Source organism: Dermacentor silvarum, chromosome 11 (genome assembly GCF_013339745.2).
Source record: "Dermacentor silvarum isolate Dsil-2018 chromosome 11, BIME_Dsil_1.4, whole genome shotgun sequence".
Taxonomy (NCBI): domain Eukaryota; kingdom Metazoa; phylum Arthropoda; class Arachnida; order Ixodida; family Ixodidae; genus Dermacentor; species Dermacentor silvarum.
The window spans coordinates 40,390,495-40,410,295 of NC_051164.1; the positions used below are offsets into that span (position 1 = coordinate 40,390,495).

The 19,801-nt window shown below is 44.1% G+C and overlaps 3 protein-coding genes across 12 annotated transcripts in view; all 3 read right to left on the bottom strand.

The window, feature by feature from the left end:
• The window catches only part of LOC119433319 (calcyphosin-like protein), a 43,191-nt gene extending 38,052 nt beyond the window's left edge, over positions 1–5,139 (bottom strand). For both annotated transcript variants that reach the window (XR_007464422.1, XM_049659017.1), the window contains exon 1: positions 5,001–5,139. Coding sequence is in view for 1 of the 2 variants with exons in the window: in XM_049659017.1 (XP_049514974.1) it covers positions 5,001–5,112 (112 nt within the window). In the remaining variant the exon portion in view is untranslated. The remainder of the gene's footprint in view (positions 1–5,000) is intronic.
• Positions 1–19,801, bottom strand: part of LOC119433320 (calcyphosin-like protein) — a 152,476-nt gene that overhangs the window by 62,405 nt on the left and 70,270 nt on the right. The gene's annotated exons all lie outside the window — the stretch shown is intronic.
• Positions 1–19,801, bottom strand: part of LOC119433324 (calcyphosin-like protein) — a 96,854-nt gene that overhangs the window by 38,052 nt on the left and 39,001 nt on the right. The gene's annotated exons all lie outside the window — the stretch shown is intronic.

The window sequence follows — 19,801 nt, forward strand, 5'->3', positions numbered from 1 at the left end:
ACTCACACAGTATTTGTGTGTAAATTTCTGAAAACTAGTACTATGCTTGCTACCTTAAGCTTTTCCTCATTAGGAATGATAAATGGTCAGCAAATATGCGTGCCCCTTTTAATGTTGTGCACACATGTTCTAAGGAAGTGAAGTTAACATTTCCTCATCCCAATAATGGCTACACAGCAAAGTCTCAAGAATGTTTCAACCCAAGTCTACCATGGATGAGCTCATCTCACTTGTACCAAAAGAAGAATGCTAATTAAAGACGACCGAGTTCATCTGCAGTTACTTCCGCAAATGTTAGGGGTGCACTGACTGGTACCTCAGAAGCACACTCGGTGGGCAGTTGTCTGTGTGGTATCGTGATCGCTGGCAAAAAATGCAAGCTGAATTCAAAGCTTTTCTCAATTCTTGATACAGAAAAAAATGAACTGAATCTGTCATCACAGAGCCACATTTTCCGTGATAATCTGGATTCCAATGACGAGTGGTTTGTAAAATAAAAGTCAGTGTGGAAACCCAACCCATCTGTCTACATGACTTTGGATTAGAGCGTTGTCGAAAACTTTTCCAAGGCTCATTCATCAAATGCTTCAAAGTTTGGTAATAAAGCCTTCCAGTGATGGTCAACAACAATCCCTTAGTGTAATTATAATAATACAAAAATTAGATGAATAAAGACAAAAGTTTACGAACCACACGATCTCGGAAAATGCGAACTATCCGAGCAGCCTTCAAAGGTAGCCAATAAAACCGTACATCACAATGTTGTTTGCATATACCAGTAAAGGCTGGAAATGGGAATACCAGGCTGGCATTTTGAGGCTGCGGAGATGTTCAGCTTTTTGTCAGATCCCTTGATCCATAAACTGTTTTGGTCAATAGTACATACCTTAATACTGTTATCTAAGAAATGAGATACTAGTCAAAACTTAGAGATGTTACACATAGATATCCGAGTTTAAACAAAGTCTAGACCCTAAAGAACAACCTTATTTGTGACAAGATCCAGTTCTTTGCATGTTGAACTATACATACTTAAAAAAAAAAAAGATTTTATGTCCAATACGTTTGACTTACTCTACATTCAGATGCCATATTGACTCTTTAGCTAGCAAGCTTTATTAAGGCGAAAGCGTTATATGCCCCATGAAGAGAAAACTATGGCGTCTGTCTGGTGTTGACATCCAATGGTACCAAAACCCACGTGACTAGGTGATGACGTCACTTTCCAAGCGCTGGACCTGCTGCGGCTCGTACTGATATCCCATGGTGAACAGCCACGGCGTACCAAAAAATCGACCTGGGCCACCCTCGAAATAGGATTAAGATGGATTGATGGGTAGTAAGGTGGATTACGGTTGATTAAGGTTGGTACAAATTAGGGCAAGGTGAATTAACGTAAAGCTTTATTGTAAGGCATAACTTACAGAAGTCATCATGCTTTCGCATTCAAATCATATAAGGATAAGTGACTGGCAACTTTTTATCAACCTGGTACAAAGACATAATCCAGCAGTATTCACCACCTATTCAACTTCTACGCACGATGAAAAACTGTCACTTTCAGTGCAACAGAAGTAAAGAGACCATAGTTGATGAAAACTAATGAAAGAAGCAAACAGCATGGCATAACACAGACCAAGATGAAGACTTTCTCTTTCCGTGAGATGAATTGACAGGTCCAATGCTGCGCCCTTTTGCGAAATAAAATTGCAATGTGTTTGAAAGCCCTCTTTCATATTTTGAAACTGAACGTATAATGGAAATAGACACTGAAGAAACAAAAATATTCTAAAAAGTTGAACAAGTGTTGCTGTTATTTATGCTAGCTTTATTAACATTTCCGAGTCCACATTAGCAGTGGACTGTACTTAGATATCTCGAGGCACATTGTGATCGCGGCGCTATGGCCACGCCTTGTTTTGGTTATCTCTTCACATCGCCGGCTTGACTATATTGTTACGTAGCAGTGGGGCATAGTGGACTATGAACTACGACGACGATTTGACGAGCAGAGCGTGCAGCTGGTTTGGGCAGCCAAGAAACGTTGCCCTTCTGCACTACCTACCCACTGTTGCAGACAACCGGACCACCACTCTCTCTTCCAAACTTCTAATTTGCGCAGGTTATCCCGAGAGGCATGTTGCTGGCCGATATCTCGCCTATCAATGATTGCAAGATATCCGTATCGGACACTGAAGTTCCACCATCATCTGCAGGCAAGTTCGATCAGTCAAGTCCTGCACCAGACGAACTTGGCAAGATAATTGCACCTGAGCTTCTTCCTACGCATAGTGTTGACATACGTCGCGTCTTGGAGGCTTATCGTCACTTTTTCATTTTAAAGACCATCCCTTAGGCCAGATGTCGGTGGTTACTCACCGTATATATACCGGTGACGCTAATGCTATACGCCGATGTCCGTACCGCGTTTCACACTGAACATCAAGTTATACAGTATTACTGAACAAGTAACTTAGCGCAATAAAAAAGACAGACACAAGAAAGGCACACAAAGACAAGTGCTTCAGTATGAGGTGGACATAATGCTGACTAAAGGCGTCATTGAATATTCGTCTAGCCCGTGGGCGTCCCCAGTTGTCCTTGTTAAGATGAAAGATGGCAGCTGGCGCTTTGACGTCGATGACCGACATCGACGCATGCGGTGGTGGACGTAAAAAAAGTCGCAGCTTCGCGATGAAGCATCGATTGCAACAGCAAATTAGTATACAGCTATACGAGGCAAGAATAGAAGTTTTATCAGCCGTATAACTTGTAAATATTTGCTTACTAACTAATTTGACAAGCACGGTGTCGCGCACGCACAAGCAAGCAAGAACACATGTCACTCGATGGCAGGGGCTCGCTGTCAAAACGCAGCAGCCGGAGAGAACGAAATGACCTTAGTGCTGCCTTTCGCTTCAACGCAAACTAAGCGTGGAAAACACAGCGCATACGAAAATACCAGCACTCGGCGCCGTTTGTCCCCCATGCTGGGGCCGTATTCTGAAATGTTCCACTTCGGCAATATGTATTTCTCTTTTCACTTTCAGGCACGCGCTGATTGGCTGGTGGAGCAAAATTGAATGACGTCATCAACCAGCCAATCAGCTCATCCAATTTTGCTAAAATAGCCAATCAGCGCGCGCCTGCAGGCGAAATATCGCCCAAGTGGAACGCTTCATAGTACTTCCCCAGATCATTTCAAGGGCGGCCAAGCCGTACGCACAGGGCGGCGATTTTGTAGCGATGCCTTATGACTTATGCTATACTAGTCTTATCATCCACCACTCGCGGCCGGCTGATCCCGTTGATAACGCGAGCGGACCGTCGCTCCGACCACCGACAAAGCGCGATAAGCGCGAAAAGGCATTATTAACCCGGAAAGGAATCACTACAAAATACCGGCCCCAGCAGCCGCCCAAGTAAACACCCCGGCCCCGCCTAACCGCGTTCTACCGGCGTAGATGATGGCCGCTAAACGGCGACTACTGCGGCACCATTGCAGCCGCGAGCACGATTTACGAGAGTCAAGGACGGAGTAAACACAATGCGCGATAAAAAAAAAATGTTTACAAAAAAAAAAAAAAAAAAAAGAGCGCTACGCATTTAACGGCCATGAGCTCCGGCTCCTACGTGACGTTGGGCTGCACAGGGCGGAGACCTCGCGGCGTCTGCCGCACGCATCGATCTCCCGATCACTTGCAACGGCGACGGCGTTGCGTAAAGTACGACACGCAACGGAAATTGGCTGCGCACTTGGTGCAAAATACGCTCGCGATCACAATGGAACAGCAGTACCTGGATGGCTTTTTTTTTTTTTTAACCGTTTCTGAAGCAGATATGCGCCGTCACCCATCAGCCCCACTACGCAGTGCAGACGAAAAATGGCCAACTTGCAAAATGCCGCCGCACGACCTCTCTGCTACCTATACTGCGCATGCGCATGCGCTGAAATATAACCAAAAATGCACCTGGACGTCATAACATCCGTATTAGACACTTAAGTTCCACCATCATCCGCAGGCAAGTTCGATCAGTCGAGCCCTGCACCAGACGAACTTAGCATGATTGCACATGAGCTTCTTCCTACGCATAGTGTTGACATGGTGATGTCTTGGAGGCTTATCGTGACTTTTTCATTTTAAAGACCATCCATAAGGCCAGACGTCAGTGGTCACTAAAGGCGTCATTGAATATTTGTCTAGCCCGTGGGCGTCCCCACTTGTCCTTGTTAAGATGAAAGATGGCAGCTGGCGCTTTTACATCGATGACCGACAAAAAAGTCGCAGCTTCGCGGCGAAGCATCGATTGCGACAGCAAATTAGTATACAGCTATACGAAGTAAGAATAGAAGCTTTATCAGCCGTATAACTTGTAAACATTCGCTTACTAATTTGACAAGCATAGAGTCTCGCGTGCACACGCAAACATGAACGCATCTCGCACAATGGCAGCGGCTCGTTGTCAAAACGCAGCCGCCGGAGCTAACGAAATTACCTTAGTGCTGCCTCTAACTCGCTTCAACGCAAGCACAGCGCACACGAAGATACCAGCACTCGGCGCAGTTTGTCCCCCACGCTAATCATTTCAAGGGCGGCCAAGGCATACGCAGCAGCAGCCGCCGCAGCAAACACCCCGGCCCCGCCTAACGGCGTTCTACCGGCGTAGATGGCCGCTAAAAAACGGCGATTACTAGCTGCGGCACCATCGTAGCCGCGAGCACGATTTACGAGAGACAAGTACGGAGTAAACACAATGCGCGATAAGTATGTTTACAAAACAAGAGCGCTACGCATTTAACGGCCATTAGCTCCGGCTCCTATGTGACGTTGGGCTGTGAAGGGCGGAGACGTCGCGGCCGCACGCATCGATCTCTCGATCACTTGCAACAACGTTGCGTAAAGTACGACACGCAACGGAAATTGGTTAACCGGCTGCGCACTTGGCGCAAAATACGCTCGCGATCACAATGGAACAGCGGTGCCTACATCTTTCTTTACCGTTTCTGAAGCAGATGCGCCGTCTCCCCGCAACGCAGTGCAGACGAGAAATGGCGAATTTGCAAAATGCCGCCCGCACGACCTCTCTGCTCCCTATACTGCGCATGCGCATGCGCTGAAAAATAACCAAAAATGCAACTGAACTAGAGTGACCTGGAATAGGGGAGTGTCCAAAGCGCCGGCTCCGGCGAGGGCCTTTTTCTGTGAACTGCCGCGCCGCGCCGCTGCTGCTCCGGACCCATGGGCTTTTCGCGCTCGCGAAGCGCGCGGCAAGCGAGGGTCGTCTGCTACGCGCTGTATTTTTTTGCGTTTATTTTCCACGCAAAGCACTTACTCTATTTAACTTCAACAGTGTGGTGCTGCATGGAGCTTACCCATCTCTGAGCGTTTCTTTGTGCTTGGGCAGCAAGATAATGCAAAAATTAACGTATCAAACTCATCAGCGCGGCCTAGCTCCGGTGCTAGAGTTCGGGAACGGTATTATGGTAACTGTGCGTGCGTAGAAACGCGCTAAATGAGCCCGCGCAAGGAAAGAACGTTAAAAAAAAAAGAAACGTTATTCGCATGGGTACGCGGGCAATAGCACCGTGCTTGCAAGAATAAGAGTAACGAAAAAAGTAAATTACTCGCGCAGTCAAGTGAAATACGTGCGTGCAGTGACCGCTTCGCTCACCATTACGCGCTTTTCGCTCACGGTCAGTAGTGGTTTAGAGTTACATGCATATGTATATATATTTTTAGCCACGACAATATTTTATCATGAACAGAGCAGAGTGAGAAGGTGTAAGGGAAGCAAGAGAAAGAGCAAAGACGGCCCTAACGCCGCAATATTTTTGGCTTATTTCGCTTCAAAGATTGCGTACACGAACAATTCTTGCTGTACGCCATCTCTTCAATACAAACTTCGCGCATGATGTACCTTAAGGTTCACCGTGAGCAAAGCTTTTTAACACGAAAGTGTTTTATGCCGGGGTCCACCAAGACTTCACTGACGTATTTCCGTCACGGAAATACGTCACACGAACATACACGAACATAATACAAAGAAAGAAACCAGAAGAAAAAGTTCCACAAACATGCAAAATTGGAAAATCGAACCCACGACCTCTCGGTCCGCGACGATAGATCGCCGAGCGTTTAACCCATTGCGCCACAAACGCTTTTTTTTTTATTGCCGGTCTTTGACAATGTACAGAACAAAATCTCAAAAAGCACAACTACAAAACATATTGGAAAACATGAAAGCCATCAGTCCAACATGGACTGGCGTTGTCGAATTAAAATTCTTTTAATGCTGTCAGAGGTTCTATCCTCGACAGCCAATCGGGTACACATTCTTGTGTTTTCTTTATTTCAATGAACCGAGACATACTGTCTCGAAAATAAATACGAGCCGGCCTAGCGTCTGGATCGCAATGGTACACAGCCATCCGTGCCCGCCATAAACAGTGGAGACCATGGAGCATGATTAAATCGTATGGTACCCCGTCCTCATTCTTTATCGCTAGGTACCTGATCCCGTGCGGATTCAACGGAAACTCCTTCTTGATTGTCCGTTTTAGGACGTCCCAGAAGTAGACCCCTTCCCCTTGCGCCACAAACGCATTTGCAGAGAGCTACACAGACGCGCCTTATATATCTAACACTCCTCCGTGTACCCGCGCTCTTGCTCGGGGCGGTGCCGCCGCCTACGAGCAGAAAAGAGAAGTACTGCATTATGACACTAACGCGCACCGACAGTGAACGCTTCGGTGGTCTCAGCACTACGACGCCTCGATGCCAGCATTCGAAGGGACGCTGGCATCAAGAAGCACTACCAACGCCACCTAGGTGGCGTTCACCGTACTCAGCACAGCGGAGCGTGGCCTCCGCAATTAGCTCTGAAAATGTTTCTGAAGTTGATCGCGGAGGCTGCAATTACGACGCGCTGTACGCGCTGATTTGACTCGGTGACGATTCAGTTACGTGCTTTGTCTTGCGCGTTGTATTAGTGTGTCAGTTACGTGCTTCGTCTTTCGCGTTGTGCTAGCGTGTGCAGCGTAGTGCAGCTTCCATATGCACGACGGTTGCTCATGGTCATCGACGTTGGTAGTCGTGATGGAGGAGACGTGCCACCAGGCGTCAGCGTGGGTGCATCAACGCCTAAGGGCGCTTTAGCCACAAAACACCAATAGACATTATATATCAATGTGCAATAAACATTACACTACTTCTGTGAAGACACGTTTCACTTTCGTGTTCTATACCGATTCCTATATAAGAGGGATCAACCACATTTTTTCAAATTCAGACATTCGAAAGAAAAGCCATTCGATCCAGCCAATATGGCTAAACAAATAATTTTTTTTCTACATTGAAATGAATAGATAGCTACTACTGGCCTAGCCATTTACTAATTTGTTATGTAAAAGTTATTACTGCAATAGCCTTGTTTTAATAATCCGTGAATCCTCTCCGAAATCGCCAACATGTAACTTCTCATTATACCATAGTTATTGCGTAACGTGTGATTTTTTACGTAAACTAACAAGCATTCATGGCGCGTGACGATGTTTGTGCTTGCATTATATTGAGTGGAAAATCGTCTTGAAAATTACTGTATTTGATGCACTACAAATATCGCTATTGATTTTACATATCCCTAAAATAGTTACCTTCAATAACAGCAAAAAATGAAAAGTTTATGTTCTGGTGATTTGTTGCCTCTTTCATTACGTAATTACAAGTACGTAGTCATTGATCAGTAAGTATATTTGCTGTGTACGAACCAGCCAGCAAACGCAATAAATATTCCTAAAGTTAATTTCATGTTAAAATTCGCTTAGTGTTTGCGCTCTTGCAACACAAGATGGCGAAAGACGAGTTGCACATACGTAATCCATCATGTTCGTTTTCTGACGCTTGCTCGTAATTACGAAATGAGGCATACGTATACAATGTTGCACTGTTAGCGTTTCATTTATTTTGGTTTGTCTTGTTTGTTGCCGCGTATATTTCTCGCGTACCCTTTACCTACACACGCCGTGCTATAGCTTAGTGGCTTTGGTAGGTTGTACTGCTAGGCTCGAGGACGCGGGTTCGATTCCCGGCCACGGAGGCTACATTTCGATGGATGCGAAATGCATAAAACACCCGTGTACATAGATTTAGGTGCACGTTCAAGAACCCCAGATGGTCGAAATTAACGGAACCCTCCACTGTGGCGTCTCTCATAGTCATATTGTGATTTTTGGGTGTAAAACCCCGGAAATTATCATTACTATTATTACCCTTTACCTGTGCTCTCAGTTCTTCATGATGTATGGGTAAGTTCGACACGTTGAGATCAAGATTGGCATTCAACACGTTTTTATCGTCACACCCACAGAATCAGAGGGATTTCTGGCCGTCGTCATATTGTTATCGTTAATCGCGACGTGAATTCAAGTATGTCAAGTTACTAATGCCATGACCCATCAGTCATCTCAGTCACACATTTGTGCCTTTCTACACTATACTTTGGTATATATACCAAGTAAACGAGCCGCGAGGATTATGCGGTTTGTATTTATTTTTGGTACCGCGGCATCGACCAACAGACACATTCCGCTTCCGAAAAGCCCAGTTAAAGATTTCGCCTTAAAAAAGAAACAATAGAGCGCGTGATGCAGTCTTGTAAAGCAAATCGAAAGCAGGAAATAAAAGAAATGTAACAATAGGGTGTAAAAGCGTTAACATGAGCTAGCCATATCTGCTACGTTCTCTTGGTTATTATCGCGGTCTCCAGCTTATTTTCTTCTGCAGCACGTTCACGTTGCTCATTCCACGCATAACTAAATGAAGTAAGCGCGCGGAATGCGTTACTCGAACAGCCGCGTAAGCGCGGACCAAGCGAGCTACAAGGAAATAGACAAAATACCCGTATTCACAGCCGGCAAACGCGTTCTCTGTGCGGTGAGTCACTGCGGCATTACCTTGCGATGACGTGGTAGTTAATATATCCCAAATTATCGCGATGTTGGCTAATAGCAACCAAAATATCAGGCTCGTAGCAGACGCCCGCTTCCTTGGCGCGGCTTCCGCAGCGGAGAAAGCCCACGGGTCCGGTACAGCAGCGCCGCGGCGCGGGAGTTCACACAAAAAGGTCCTCGTTCCTCCCATGCATTCGCGCGGCGCTTTGGGCACACTCCCACATTCTAGGTCACTCTACCTGTACGTCACGCACGCTGGGCTCCCTATGCTGCGCATGCGCTAAAGAATAACCAAAATGTGCTTTGCTGCATCTAGGGATATTTGTTCGGCTGTGCATAGGTACTTCAGGGGAGAACGTGGGAGAGCGTTGTTTGCTCTGTTCGTCCCCAGTTGAGTCTGAGCTGGCTCGGAACTTGTAACTTGCAAGTTCCGAGCCAGCTCAGACTGCGCTCACCCACCTCACGCGTGACTTTGCTCCCGCGCGAGGTGGGTGAGTGCATTTTTTCGCGATTGTAGCATATCAAAACGTGATAGTCGCAAGGGGATGAGTGTCTGACTTGGACTACTTTAATGCCAAAGCATTCGTCCTGTCGATGTATTATTTAGCTGAGCATGCAGGGGCCGTATTCTGAAACGTACCACTTCGGCGAAATTTCTTTTTTTCGCTTTCAGGCGCGCGCTGATTGGCTGGTTGAGCAAAATTGGATGAGCTGACTGGCTGGTTGAGCCCGACGTCATTCAATTTTGCTCAACCAGCCAATCAGCGCGCGCCTGAGAGCGAAAAAAGAAATTTCGCCGAAGTGGAACGTTTCATAATACGGCCCCAGAATGCGTAAACAAAACCACTTTCACGGTGTGCGGACACGTTTATATAGTAACCGTCACTAAGTAAAAAATAAATAAATAATTAACGTCATCATTTAATATTATTAGCCGTAGACTGATGTGATAAACAGTGACGGCGCGAGACGCGAGCCTTGTCCTAACTGCGGGTAGAAAACGCACTAACACGTTCAGGTTACTGAGCTGTCTTTTCGCCGATCTTTACCCCTCATTATTGAATGGGAAGGATAAAGAACACCTGTGCGTATCACTCAGTAGTACCAACAGCTAGATTGCTTAGAAGCGTTGCGGGTCCCTAAAGCTAAAGATGTGGCAAGACTGCCTTCATCTGTGTAGTGCAAATCGTGCCCATCCTTGGTGCACTCGCTTTGTGGAATCAAACTTTTAATGCAACATTGTCATGTCAACATTCTTTCTACAGCTTCTGGTTAGTGCAGGTGCTTCTTCACAAGAAACAGCCTTTGATCAAACAATGCTGCTGTTTTGTAGTTTTACAAGTTTTTTTTCTTCAGTTTTTTTTTTCTTTCTGATTCTGAAAGAGCTGGCTGAATGCAAAGTAGATCAGAGTTAGCGTCCAGCAGACTTAAACTGTATTTTGCTTGGATGTAGCTGACACACCTACCAGCAGCACAGTATGCTACATACGTACATTTGCTTCAGCCTAGTCGGGTGCTGTACATTCCGTCCTTTCTATAAGGCCCTACCCCGTACTGCTTGCTCTTGTTACAAGTTCACCCCTCCAACTGCTACTGCACTTGTTTCTGTGGATGTGCAGTCCCCTGAAGTGACAAGTGCCAATACAATTGATTTGACGACCTAAACTGGCAGACACTGAGCACATCACAGATTATAGTGTGTGCAAAAGGACTGATAGCAAGTGCTTCCTGTCATGCCATATGTAGCACTGCGCATGGCAGGCCATGACATATGTCCATTACATGAGGGAACTTCGCTAAAGTATTTGAGTTGGCATGTGTGTGCAAGGTTTCATTTTCTTCTAACCACGCAGTCAGGCCCTCCTTGTGCCCCAATAAATGTTCGAGCACTGTGTCTGCATACTGTACTAAATGTAACATTTTGAGCGACTTAACATTCTTTATTTTATGGTTTACTGTTGAACAGTAAATGTAGCCACATTTATGCAACAATTCTAGACCTCCCTTTTACCATTCTGGGTCATTGTATAATGCAAAGGTATTTGAGCAAAATAAATTCATTGCACTAATGTGCTTAGAATAGGCAACATAGTGTGCATGTGAGGATGCTCAACCTCATTAGTGGTGTGCTTGCACTAACATGCGCAAACTGGACATCGGAGCTAAACATGAAAATGGCTAGCCTATCAGTTATGGTGGGTCTCTGGATAGTTGAATAAAATTCGGGAGCTTTTGTATGGGATGGCTGATGGCATCCCTGCTCTTTATGTCGCCCTCCAAGTGGCAGCAATGACACTATGTGTGTATACAGGATGAGCAGTTTTATTGGACTGTGGTGCTTTATGAGCAGCTATCTTTAAGCGCAAAGATGTTTTTGCATGGCACATGAGGAGTGTTTTTGTTTTGTTTTGTTTTTTCCACAGTAAGCCAAATTCATTAGAAATGAACTGGAGAAGTTGCGAAAATTCCGCAGTCAAGCTGCTAATTGTCAGTGGCAAACATGTTTTCGTCAAAGTGGGAAAAGTTGGAAGCCGGTCACGTGGTAGAGGTAGAGAGCCGATGGGAGAGCTTATAAGAGTGTGTGTGTGTATGTATATATATATATATATATATATATATATATGTATATGTATATCTTAAGTCTTACATAATTTTTAGAAATCGCCTGTGGCAGGTAGCATAGTTCTTATCATTGAGCTGGGTTATTCGATGAGGCGGACATTAGTAGCACGAAAAATTGAAACATATTGAGATAATTAACAAAATTCACTAATTAACTTCTTAGTTAATTACTTGACAACACATATTGCAATTTACGAATTGTAGCCGGTGAGCTTGTCAGGCGTATCCACTTGGAATGAATTTCCAAAATGACACCAGTTTCGAGATAAGTGCCATCAGACTCGCCGTAAAAATGCACTGTTGTTCCACTTATTTTTTTACCAAAATGCTGTTTTATACATTGAAGCACAAAAGTAGCTAGAACGCCCATGTATTTCGTCCCATACTTTGGGAAATAATATCTCGAAACTGGTGTCATCCTGTAAAGTCATTTCAAGTGGATGCGTCTTGCAAACTTGCCGGCTACAATTTGTAAATTGCAATGTGTCGTACAGTAACGAACTAAGTTCATTAGTAAATGAACTTAGTTATTTAGTTGAATATTTCTCGTTCAGAATTCCGTAAAGATAGACTGCTCACAATGACAACAGTGCGAACTAGTTGGACAAGGAAGGGAGACAAACACAATGCTGACTTGTAACTATAGAATTATTTTGCATGCAGAAGGCAGGGGTGATGAGAATGCATAACATGAGGATTAAAGGTGTAGGAGGGCGCAACAGAAACGGTGTCAGCAAGCTAACTTTGAAAAAGTAAACAGAACTGGAATGCTGGGGGTACTGGCTAAGGTGTTTCTCTTTCTTCCATGTCCCGTTTGCACCATTTTTGTTCTAAAAAGGCAAAGGCATCTCTAGTTGTTTACCACATCTTTTTTTCCAAGAGACAAAGCCAAGCAATGCTGAATGGGCTGGTTTTTTTCCAGGACAAAAGTAGCACTGATTCTAGCAGCATTGAGGTAGTATTGAACCAAATGACCTTCAAAGGTCATTTGGTTTAATCAGTGTTGATGCAGATTTCCGATCACGCCCACCATGAACTAGTTCATTTGCCCACCTTACAGAATGCAGTTATTGGCTGGTATAACATAAGGATTGGCTGCTTATAATTTATTGCTCACAAACCACTTATCCTAGTGATAATGCAGGCAGAGTGCTGCAATGCCCTTTGACAAAGTGTAAAAAGAAGAAGGATTGGAATAGAACCTTCACATTGTTTCAGCAATCGTTTCCACAGACATCCCCCTCTTTCCACTACAAGCAAAAACTCTTCTTCCCCAATATGGACATCTTATCCATTTCTTTATTTCACTATTGTGTTGCGCTAGCTAATATATTTAAAAAATTAATGGCGCAGATAAAGCTACGGACAAAACACATAAGATAGGACTGGTGGCAACTTCCAACAGAGTTTATTCAGGATAAGAATTCGCCTTTATGTTCAGCCAACAGTCATGTGATCGCAATGAGCATATTCACTACAAAACAATAAAAGCACGAATAATCCATAGTTCAGGCAAGCTTGTACAACTGAAGACTTGACTCCAGCATACTACTTTCTGATATTTCAATGGATGTTACTGAACTGTACTATTCGATTCCTCATGGAGGCCTCTTGATTGCTGCTGTTTGCAAGTGATAGGTGAAAAGTGCGAGCGGTCATTTCAAGACCAGACCGGGCATAACCAACAACAGCCTTCTATCACTTTTAGATTTTTACATTGCTATCCCCCATTTTTTACGAACATACAAGAGTTTGTATTCGCACATCACTTGCTCCTATTTTATGCCACATTTATTATCCCACTTTAACAGACATATTCTAAGCTGCCTCAGTGATGTTCCTGTAGCTAGGGTGTACCACTTGCTCATTATTTTCTCATATTCACTAAATCAGGCAACGACAAGCTAGATAACATTACGTCCGATGTTTTGGCAATTTTTAACCCATGCGCAGAGGGCCTGCTCATCATATTTGAACTGCCAGTTGAGAAAACCGTGCCATTTTTAGACATCAAGGTTGCTTTTTGTCCAAGGGTGCACATTTGCTGGCTGCAGTGGTGGGAATGGCCACGAGCGTTTTGGAGCAGATTTTGTAGCTGGAAAAATTATGATTTGGAGCAGATTTTGTAGCAGTCAACAATGATGATTCTGAATGGCTATCCGCAGGACACTATTCCTACGCGTCAAAAGATTCCAGTGTACATCATTGCAAATATTCTCGAGGAAGGTAATCCGCGTACGTGACCACTCAAGAACAAATTGCAGCCATCACACGACCACAGCGAGTCAACCAGCACGCTTGAAAAAGAAAGTATTGCACGTACTCATTGGTAAAGCACAACGCACAAAGGCACACAATACTCACGGCAGTACAGTCACATGGCATACAGTATGACCATTTGAGCAGTTTTGTTGTAGGCCTGATGACATCTAGCTAGCAAAACGGCACAGCTACAAATGCACTGCGTTATGAGCACACACAGATAAACGTGACATAGCAAATCAGCTAATAACATCCAAGGGTTACGGTAAGTTTCAGTTTGCAGAGTGCATCATTACACAGCCACCATGCCGAACACGCGAAGTGCGCGTCGTCTGCTAAGGAAAACCTCCCCCACTAAGAACACACCACCGATACGAAGTACAAATGTGGGCCTCTTCCTCTACAATCGCTCTTCTCTCTCACGCCAACAAGCATAACGTGCTACGCACACAACCCGCGATTATGGCACAAAGAGGTTCTAAATGTCTAACCATGAATATGCATGAGTGCGCACTGCATTGGATTAGCTGAGTGACCCTTTAGCTTTTATTAATAGCAGGAGATGCGACGGTGCTCTTCGCATAGGGTGGTGTCGACTGCTACCTGACCTCCTCCACTTCTTGTCGCGATGGCCTCCAATATTGCGAGCCGCAGCTCATCCTGGAGCATCTTTGGAGCAGCTTATCTCATTTGTAGCATGAATGTAGCAGCGTTAATGAAATGTAGCAGATTGGAGCAATTGTAGCAGCATTCCCACCACTGTGGTTGTACAATCCTTAATTAAAAAGGGGCATCACTACAACTTGCCTAAAGTTACTCTACAAAGAATGTGCGAACATCATATGTCCTCCAGCTTCAATGCATAGCTTTGCCGTAGCAGCAAAGCTGAAGACTCGTCTTCATTGATTCAAAGCATTTGTGAAGCTATATTGAAAAAAAAACTACACTTGATTAAAATTTGCCTAATGATGCAGCAAGGATGCAACTCAGACCCATGCAGGTGGCCTCCCACATTCATGCATTGTCTCATAACATTAAGAAAATAACCTTCCATCATAATGTCGGGATTTTATGTCAGCAGCATGCAAACTGTAAAACATTTGTATCATGATGAGTCACAAGAGAAAAAAAAAGGCATGCAATACGAAACATGCAACCAGGTTCACATGCTGTGTATCTCATCCCACTTGGTTGTAGGAAAGAGTGCAACAGGCAAACCAATCAATGCTTTAATGATCGAGTGCAGCAGCGCAAGTTGAATGTTAAACGGGCCCTGAAACATTTCTAACTGATCACAGAATGACCTCACTATTAAAGTATGTTGCCTCATGAATCTCCTGCTGCAAACATTTGTTTAATAGTTCAAGTATAAGCGGAGTTAGACAATAGTTATCGCTCCAATGAGTGGCTTTCTCTTTACGTTTGTCTCCAATGGTGTGCTGGAAGCAACGCAGGGGAAAAGCGAAGGGGGCATAGCCCCACCCAAAAGTTGACTGCTTTGGCGGCGAGAGGGCTCGTCACAGCAACCTGTGGTGGCTGTAGTAGACTACGCTACGCAGCTCGCTGCTTCTATCTTGGAGGCCACGCACAGCAGATACAGCCACGAGCAACTGTCGCGTGTAGATTGGCAAGGCAAAGAAAAAATTAGCCACAGACATATATATGTCTCCATAGGCGGAAGGTTTTCATTTTTCCGGGGAGGGCTGGGGCCCGACCAGCGTTCCGAAACCTACCCATGTATATATATATGTATATATACCCTTTGCTAACTATTTTATATTTCTCGCTTTATGACGAAAGCAATTATATTGACACTCCAGGCAAATTTTAGCCTTTGTCGTCGCCGTGATGTTCCGCTTTTAAATCCAAAAGCCATATAAATGAGCGACCCATGCCCTGTGGGTGCGGGAAAAAGCACGTAACAGTGAGCCAAAAAGGATGGCGGCTTGATGGGCATTATCTTCGAACGCGCTCAATTAGTTAGTTGTAGGTCACGTAATCAAACGCGAATGGGAAGGAGAGCAGGCGTCTTCTCCTCTAGCCCTGCCGTAGCTGTGAATGACTGTGCGCGGCTGATGCTTATGCGGCCCGCGTGCCATATCTAATTGTTGGTAATCATTTTTTGGGTGCAATGATAAAGGGTGAGCAGGGATGGCTGCTTATTTCATGCGCGCTGTCTTCCTTGCCGGGCTGTGTTTCCACGCCCCGAGTGTTGCAGAGTTACGAGACAGAGGACATTGCAGATCACTGACAGAGGCCGTCTGTAGTGGACATAAAAATAGGATTCATCATCATAATGATGATGAATCTAATTTTCAGAGTTACGGTGAATCGCGCAGCTGTACGAGCCGTTCGCCTCCGCTTCCGGCGTTCTTCATAATGCTTGCGTTGTGAAAGCGAGTGCTCGAGGTCATCCAGTGAGGTATTTACAGGTATACATGGTCCGTGCATTACACTACGCTTCCTATTTTAATTTTAGGTGAATGTTTACTACAACTTATATGGCCACTATGACAAACAGATAGACTCGTAACGGCCGCACTTTTCTGTCGCGATTTTGATGGGCCTTTCATAGGGCCGGGCCATTTGACCTCATTTTCCAATTACGAGTATGAAAGCCGCCGTAAACCTCCATGATCGCCTCCTCTCAACATCCAGTAGCTACGCGCGAAAGTACGCTGCGGGCGACAATTTGCTGTTGAGCCCGATAAGAATCAGCGCACGGAACGCCATTGCTTCTCGGTTGGATCTCTTTTTTTAAACATTGGCTGTCAAGTTGGGGGTGCGGCCCTTACACGGGTGCGATCCTTACACGGATGTACATGGTAAGAACCTTCGTATAACTGTCTTCTACTTCGCTATCACTAATACTGCTTCGCCTTCCCGGCCAAACTGCACTCTTTTTTTTTAGTACTTTGAGTGCGAGGGTAAGCGCTGCTGCGCATGGCTTCTGGACTTCTATATTTTATGATTTCGAGTGAATCCGGCTTGGCATCATTTCAGTTACTGAGTGAATTCTATATACAAGGTGTTTCAGAGAACACATTCAAAAATTTTTAAATGTTGCCTGTGGCAGAAAGCACAATTCTAGTTCATGAGCTAGTCTACTCAAAGAGGCAGACATTACTTGCACAAAAAATTGAAATGCATATTCGACTAATTAACAAAATAAACCAATTAAGTTTTTAGTTAATTACCTAATGAACCATGCAGCAATTTACAAATTCTAGCCGCGGAGTTCGGATCAACTTGGAACTAATTCCCAGGCTGAAACCAGTCTTGAGATATTAATTCTCCAACTTTGCGGAGAAATGCATTGGCGTGCCAGTCACTTAACAAAACGTCGTTTTATGCATCGAAGCACAAAAATATGAATAGTTATATAAATTATGGGGTTTTACGTGCCAAAACCACAATCTGATTATGAGGCAGGCCGTAGTGGAGGACTCTAGAATAATTTAGACCACCTGGAAATAGAAATAGCATTTCTTATCATTGAGCTGGGTTATTTGAAGAGGCGGGCATTAGTAGCATGAGAAATCGAAACACATATTGAAATAATAAACAAAATTCACTAATTAACTTCTTAGATAATTACTTGACGACACATATTGCAATTCACGAATTGTAGCCAGTGAGCTTGTCAGTCGAATCCACTTGGAATGAATTTCCAAAATGACACCAGTTTGGAGATATGTCCCATCAAGCTCGTGGTAAAAATGCACTGTCGTTCCACTTACTTTTTTACCAAAATGCTGTTTTACACATTGAAGCACAAAAGCAACTGGAACGCCGATGTATTTCGTCCCATACTTTGAGACAATGCATTGTTGTTTTACTGCTTTACTGTTGTTTTACTGTTTTACCATTTTAATGCATTGTTGAATCGAGGAGCACAACTTGGGACAGGTTGTGCTCCTAGCAATAAGTTCATAGAACTTATTGCTTTGGTCAGTGTCATTTCATTATCTGATATTGGCAGTCAAACACAGTTGGATAAAAGTGCTTTGTTATGCAACAAACAATAGTAGGAGGGAATAAAATGGTCCTGAATTTGAAAACATGGTACTTTTGCTGTGTGTTCCACTGTAAGTGGCATATTGTTCTGCTCTATCTAAAAATTCAAATGATAGTTCATTGGACAGTGGGACACGTAATAACTTGATTATGCGAGTTTAAAGAAGGTATTTTTTTTTTACGCAAGAAAAAGGTAAAGTTAAGTCTCTGCTCCACCCACAACTTCACAACAAAGCACGCCTACAGAGTGGCTTTGATTGCTATGCCACATAGTTTCTATATTACATTATCCAACTGATGGTACATTCGACTGGTTCCTACTGTTCTCCAACTCGATTTGAAGTGATGCAGAGCCCACTCAACACTGAAGGCGGATAAAGCCTGGCCGAGCCAAATGTGCCAAGTTCTCCCAGAGCAATCGGATCTCGGTCGCGTGTTCAGTCTGAAAGTGAAGAGTGCCTCTGAGTGCTTTGAATGAACCAGGTGAATGTGTTCCGAGCGCTCGATTTCAACCAGCCAAATGTACAACACACTGCAAGAGTGCTTTAGAGTGCTCGAAATCAGCCAGTTGAATGAGGCATAAGTGCTGTGCACTTAGATTAGAAATTTATGCCTTTGTGACAGTTTCTTAAAAAAGAACAGACCTTTTTCGGCTGCACAGCAGAAGCTTCCTTCATCCCAGCAGATCTGATTTATGCCACATAGGAACCTCATGTTATCCTACTTTGCGGGTTAACCGACCTACATGGATTCGCCACACGGGAAGTTTAATCAGTCATTTTCGCGGACTCATTAAAATAAAAAAATTCCCCGACAATTCCTTGACTTTTCCAGGTCACTAAACAACCTGGTACCTTACTTAATCCTTGTCTGACTTAGTGCTGTTTCGTCGACGAATGTTCACCAACTAGTCCAAGTTTCCTCATTACAGCATTACCACCTTATGTGCAAAGCTGTTTTGCCAGTTTAGGCAAAGCAACCACGTCTCAAGTCCAGCTGTAGCATGATTGTGAAGATAATGCTTGATGGGTTTTGAATGAACTAGAGCTAGTCACTGTGACCAGAACAGGAAAAACCGGAGGATGATGAAACAACGCAAAGCACCGACTTCCAACCATTCCCTGCTTCAAGCTGCTTACTGTTTGCGCTGTTCTATTAAAAGTACGAGTTACAAGAGCACCAGTTTGTACGTTCAGTCAAATGGCGTCAGCAATCATGTGCCCATCAAGCGTCACTGTTCATCCATTCTCCCATTGCGCCTGCATTGGTAGGTCACATGCCAGCCAATCATGGTCAGTCTTCGTTCTCTCACCTAAAGGGTGTACACTTGCAAATACCTGGTCACCCTCATTAGTGTATTTCTTGTGCGAATGACAGCACCTTCCCTAAGATAAACAACTTTTTTTTTAATTATTAGTTTGATGCAGAGAGAAAGAGAGAGACAGGTAAGACACAGTGCAGGTATCTTTGAGGAAGCAGCTTGTCCTGTATTCTGGACTGTTACCACTGATTTTGTTGACTGAAAGGGATGCTAACAAAGCAATAAATCCTTTACTGGTACTATCAGCTTTATGCATATACATTTGTTTGCATGTGCCATTGTTGCAAGATTACAGGGAGCCGAAATGATTTTGATGGTTGGGTACCAGAGCACTAAGTCAGTATAGGGTAAACAGAGTGAAGTGTTCTGCGTAAAGCATGTAATTTATTATTGGGATGGGTGAATACTACAAACTTTCGAATAACAATTCGAATACTTCATTTTTCGGTTTTAACCTTGAATCAAATGTCACTATTCGATTGCGTCATCGGATTGAATAGCCAACACTCAAAAGTCCAAATAGTTTTCAAATACTTTTTCAATAATTTTCTAGAAATCTCACTAGACATTTTATTGATGCCATCTAGAAACCTGCAGGCAGTTAGATTTACTAGCGTTCACACACTAGT